Below are 5,582 nucleotides of genomic sequence, written 5' to 3'. Positions count from 1 at the left end.
ATCCCCATCTCTCGGGGGAAGATGCCTCCGATACCCAAAATTCAGAGACGGGCATTGTGCCCCAGCCTCTGCATCTGCCTGTTTGAGTGAAACCCACGAAATTCCTCTGGTTTCCCCCACCCGAGCTTCCCCACCTGTCAAACGACAGTAGCTGCTCACGCACGGCAGCTTCCGGGCCAAGAGCCGTGCAGGTTGGCCGCTGCTCAGCGGGGGAGGCACGGGAGTGAAACTGGGGTTTGGCAAGGCTCCCGGGGACCCCAAGTACCAGAGGGCGTGTCTTGGGTGATGCTTTGCCCCAGATCTGCCCCCCTACTGTTCCGGTGGCCTCTGCTGTGGGATGGCAGACTTTTATTGCTGAGCGCCACACAGAGAAACCTCGGGCAGGGGGGCCCGGCAACGGGGCGGCACGGCCGGGGCCGTCAGAGGGACTTGCCGTGCTGCAGGCGCCAGTGGGTGATGACGTTGGAGCTCTGGGTGAAGCTCTTGCCACAGTCAGGGCAGACGTAGGGCCGCTCGCCGGTGTGCACGCGCTTGTGCTTGGTGAGCGCCGAGCTAGTGGTGAAGCTTTTGCGGCACTCGGGGCAGACGTAGGGCCGCTCGCCGGTGTGCACTCGCTGGTGGGTGGTGAGGTGGGCGAACTGGCTGTAGCCCCGGCCACACTCCCCGCAGCGGTAGGGCTTCTCGGGCAGGTGGGTGCGCCGGTGCCGCAGCAGGTAGGAGCCGGTGGAGAAGCTCTTGCCACAGTCGGAGCAGGCAAAGGACTTCTCGGTGCGGTGCGTGCGCTGGTGCTTGGCCAGCAGCGAGCTGTCAGCGAAGGCCTTGCCACACACCGGGCAGGGGTAGGGCCGCTCGCCGGTGTGGGCGCGCCGGTGGATGGTGAGTGAGGAGCAGTCCCGGAAGCTCTCGCCGCAGTCGGGGCAGCGGTAGGGCCGCTCGCCCGTGTGCAGCCGCTGGTGTGTGAGGAGGTGGGAGCTCTGCCCAAAGCAGCGCCCGCACTCAGGGCAGGCGTAGGGCCGCTCGCCCAGGTGGCTGCGGCGGTGCGTCAGCAGGTTGGAGCGCAGGCTGAAGCTCTTCCCACACGCCTCGCAGGTGTTGGGGCTCGACTGTGCCGCCCCGGCGCCGCCGCCACGCTCCCGCTCGGTCTCCCGCCTCGGGGACGCGCGCCCCCTCTCCAGGCTCTCCTCCCGCCTGTCGCCTGCTGGGAGAGGAGGGTGCTCAGAGGACGGGGATGGGATGGGGGGGCGCCGACACAGGCAGCAGTGGCCCCGTGCCCACCTTGGGCGCTGACCGCACCGCACGCTGCCCAATGCTCCCAGCCCACGGGGATGAGCCCAGCCCTGTCCCGGTACCTGCCCTGGCGTCTCCCTGGCTCGCTCCTGCCTCGGGGCCACGGGTGCCTGGGTCCATGCGGGGCTGGGAGCCCTCTGTCCCCTGGGAAGAACAGAAGAGGAATCAGGGGGTAGGCTCACCCGGGATGAGAAGCTTCAGGGCTGGGGGTCTGGCAGCAGTGCAGACCCCTGGCGCAGGCCCAGCAGAGGCTCTCACCACTGTTTCCATCCGGACCGCAACAGGGTCCGACAGGCCAGAGCACAGCGAGGGGGTTGACGACGTTTCACCCCCGGAACCTGCCAGAGGCTGTGCAGGGCAGGGGGAGGCTCTGCAGGTGCTGGGGGAGCAGAAACCCCACTCCACCTGGGGTGAGTGGCCCGGGGCAGCCCGAGGACCCCTGGCCCCAAGGCTCCTCCATGAAAGGACGTGGTGGGGACACGGGGAGACCTGCCATCTGTCACAGCCTGGCTGTCCCAGCACAGTATGGGCGTCCATGCCCACGCCGAGCGGGTGGGTGGGAGGTGCAGGAAGGGGGCTGGACTAAGCGGCAGGGCTGGGGAGGGGAAGCTGGGGGACGTCATGGGAGCATCCCGCTGCCCGTGCACCCTCACCCCATCCCACCCCAGGACCTCGCCCTGGTTTTCTTCCTCCATGGCTGCTGACCCCCCCAGCCCCCTTATTCCCAGCAGCAGCGGCAAGGGGGGCTGCTGCACCCTGAGGGAGTTGGGGGCTCTCTCTGCAGGGCAGGTGTGCTGCCCCCTCAGGACTCCCTCCTCCCCTCCCCATGTTCTCCCAAGGACCCTTTTGGCTCAGCAGCCCACTTTGGACCCCCCCGGCTCCCCCAGAGTCCATCCCGTGGCCTCGCTGACCCCAGAGCGCTCACCCACTCCTCGCCACCAGCCATGACTCCCCCAGGATGGCCGCGCTCTGCTCCAAGCCACCCAGGTTCTCTCTGGCCCCTCAACAACTCTCCCAAGGTGTTTGGTTTTGTCCTTTATTGCTGTTCCGGCCGCTCAGGTACGAGTTACAGCACTTGGTACCCTTTCTGATATGTGTTTTTTTCACTTCAGCCCTACTCTCATGTTTTCCATCCTTTGGAACCTGTTTGTATCCGTTATAGGAGTCGATTGGAGAAACCTTTTCAGAGTCTGAGTGACTGGGAGCTACTGGTGGGGATTTACAGTTACTAATTAACTCTGCAGCTGGGGATATTCCAGAGAAGGGTTCGTATGGGATCTAAGTCTGCTCTGGCAGCCCCTCCTGTTCAAAGGCAGTGCTGGTGCCAGTTCAAGAGCGTGTGCAGTCTTGACAGACACAAACAGCAACAGCAGTGCGTTTTCTTTTGCAGACAGAAAACTAAAGCGCACTGTTTCTGCTGGTACTACATTTCCTTTCTACTACTTTCCCATGTAACTTCATATCATCTTAAGTTATTTATATCTAGGTAAAGGAAGGTTTGCATTCAGCCTCTTAAAATGAAGTTTAATTACTAACCTGGTCGGGTTGTCAGTGCGATGTACAGAGCTGCAGCAAAGGGGCGGGTGGCGTCACCTTTGGCGGCTGTCCTTCCTCGGGCTGGTGCTTGGCGTGCTGCAAACCCAAGCCAGAGTGGGAAGCATGCTGCCATGCCTCCGCCTCCGGGGAGGTTTTTCGTTCCCCCCGCTATTTTTTTTCTTCCCCCTGGCTGTTCTGCCCTACGTAACACAGTGACGGGCTGTGGGGAGATGGCTGCGGGTCTGGCCATGGAAGGGTGCGTGGAGGCGAAGCAGACACCCGGCGTAGAGGAGGCTCGGGCTGTGAAGCGTAACTGGTTTGTGGGATCGCAATTCCATTCAGGGGGCTTTGCGCTTTCTGGTGTCGCCTGACCGGCGGGCAGCTATTCTTGCGCGCGGGTGCGGAAGGCGAGGGCGCACCGTAACATACAGAACTTGCTCATTTTCCACCCGGGAATCCCGTGGCAGAGGCAACGGCACCGTGAAGAGAGTTGTAAAGACGTGAAGGACGGCCGCACGTCTCGCACAGAATGAAATTCTTTCTGCTGCCAGGTGCATGACCTGGCGCGGCATTTCAGTGTTACGCATCGTACCTGTCGTGACGTGTCCGTCCTCGTTGCGGCTCGCCTTTGTCCCCGCCGCGTTCCTGCAGTCTCGGAGTCGTCGTGGGTTTTGCTGTAGTTGGCCAAGGGGGTGGCAGTCACTCAGGCTCCCGTCGGCGCAGTTGATGACGGTCAGGGGCAGCCAGCACCGGCGGCACAGGCAGCGGTTTGATGTCGTGACGTGTCTACCGCACACACGTTCGTTCCCCCAGGAATCTGGGATTCCCAGAAAAAAGGGCTGGCGGAGCCAAAGTGCGAAATCCTGGAGCGACCGAGCTGGACCGAAGCCCGTGTCCGACCTCTGGTCACGCCACGATGCTCCCGTTGTTTTTCTAAGGATTTCTGACGTCCCTGGTTTCTGTTTTATTTTTTAGTACTTATTTACTTTAAAACATCTAGAATAAAAACTTAAGTAACAATTACCAGAATAGTTTTCATGAATAAATATGCCTAGACTCTAGCTATTATGCAAAACTATACAGACAGTAATTATTCCCGATTTCTATTATAAAATTATGAACAGCAAAATACAAATAATAGAGCATTAATCAGGATTAACGTGTGTAGACTAACATCTCTAGTTAGTATTAAAAAAATGAATCACAGGTGCAATGATCAAAACGTTAGAGATGTTTAGAGATGAGGCATGACTAAGTCTAATTGTAGTTATCATTCTCAATATGTACCGTAATTAAAAAAATGATGTTTAACAATCTTTTTTTAAGTGCTAAAGAGTCATTAATAGCTAAACTTAAATATAGCCATTATTAAATATATCACAAGCATTAATGATTCCCAATCAGAAACAAAATAAGAAAGTTTTAGAATTTAAAATGAAAATAGAATTAGAAAGCTAATCAGTAGCATTTAATAAGTATTGAGTATTAAGACACCGCTGTAAGTTCAGAGGCAGCGATGACTCCTTCCCAGAAATCAGTAAATAAATCTTTAGATTTTTAAATAAAGAGAAATAAAAACGAGTCATTCAGTAACAGCTGTGTTCAAATGTAGGTATTAAGAAAATTCACAGGTGGCAATGATTCTCAACCAGAACTAACAACATTAAAAGATTTAGATTTAAAATAAAATTAGAAAATTAACACAGTGGTTACGACAGCACGAACCTAAACATAACCATTTTTGGGGATGCCCCCCCCTTCCAAGTAGGGCTAAAATAAAAACAGTGCAAATTAAGTTTGATTAGTGCACAATTAAACTAAATTTAAAAAGCATTTAGAACGCTAGTTAGGTATCATTAATGCCTTATTTAATAAAGGCAACGTTAAATTTCTGTATTGACAGTGCCCAAGCAGTATCATTATAATAAAAATTTCCAGGTGTGAGGCAGAAATAAAATATTAATTGGAAACATTTTACTATCATAATATCTTCTTATAATTATGGTAATTACAGTACTCCTAATTCGGTTTCTAATTCATAACACGAAATCATGACTTAGAAGAGTAATTAACCTTTCCTTCTGCCTCGGTCTCTGCTTTCAGCGCTTCGGCTCCTCTTTCTTGCGAGCGCAGAGAACCGGAATCCTCCCCGGGCACGACTCGTTTGCTGGCTGCATTCGATAACAGCAAATTATTTAACCGGGCCGTTAAAATAACACACTACTACCCGGCGAAACAACTCGACGAGGAACACCGGCGAATGCTCCTCCTCGCCGCTGCGCGCCTGCCCCGGCCGGCAGCCGGTACTGCTCGGAGCAGCCGCAGGCGAGTCGCCCCGTGACGCCAGCCGGAGCCTCGCAATTAAAAGCTGCCCCCACCCGCACACCGCAGGGAAGCGGCTCGGAGGCAGAACCAGACGCGGCGAGAGGGACCCGCCAGCGGCAGCAACGACCGCCGGCCCCGCGCGGGAAGCCCCAAGCGCGGAGGAACGAACCCGCGGGGGCCGGGGAAAGCTGCGCCCGCGCCCCCGTCCCGTTCCCCTCCCCACCTCCACCCGTCTCTCCCCGGGGCAGTCGTGGCTCCGCGGGCAGGGGGGCGGCGGCAAGGGCCGGGCAAAGACGAGCAACCCCCTCCCCGCCCTCGCACCCGCAAACGCAGCCCGGGCTCCCACGCTAAGGCGGCTCAGGAGGGACCCCAGGATCTCGGCCTCCAGCCCACCCTCCTCCAGCCGCGGTGCTGCCCATCGCTCTGCTCTGTGG

General features: G+C 56.8%; 1 protein-coding gene across 12 annotated transcripts in view; it reads right to left on the bottom strand.

The window, feature by feature from the left end:
• Positions 1 to 37: 37 nt before the first annotated feature.
• LOC113490710 (endothelial zinc finger protein induced by tumor necrosis factor alpha-like) overlaps positions 38 to 5,582 on the bottom strand; it is a 5,759-nt gene continuing 214 nt past the window's right edge. Inside the window, exons 2-6 of one of the 12 annotated variants that reach the window (XM_026867287.1) lie at positions 4,897 to 4,994; positions 3,416 to 3,782; positions 2,824 to 2,919; positions 1,350 to 1,431; positions 40 to 1,198 (exon numbers count right to left, since the gene is read on the bottom strand). In XM_026867287.1, coding sequence (XP_026723088.1) covers positions 420 to 1,198; positions 1,350 to 1,407 — 837 coding nt within the window. In that variant the 5' untranslated portion in view covers positions 1,408 to 1,431; positions 2,824 to 2,919; positions 3,416 to 3,782; positions 4,897 to 4,994 and the 3' untranslated portion in view covers positions 40 to 419. Of the gene's footprint in view, positions 1,199 to 1,349; positions 1,432 to 2,212; positions 2,438 to 2,823; positions 3,783 to 4,896; positions 5,326 to 5,582 lie in introns of those variants that run through there. The other 11 variants (XM_026867291.1, XM_026867285.1, XM_026867288.1 and 8 more) reach the window with 11 other exon arrangements.

The sequence above is a fragment of the Athene cunicularia genome, unplaced genomic scaffold (assembly GCF_003259725.1).
Source record: "Athene cunicularia isolate RWA unplaced genomic scaffold, athCun1 SCF_225, whole genome shotgun sequence".
NCBI classification, from domain to species: domain Eukaryota; kingdom Metazoa; phylum Chordata; class Aves; order Strigiformes; family Strigidae; genus Athene; species Athene cunicularia.
Note: the sequence above shows the minus strand (reverse complement) of the source record. Positions and strands in the feature narration are given on the sequence as shown.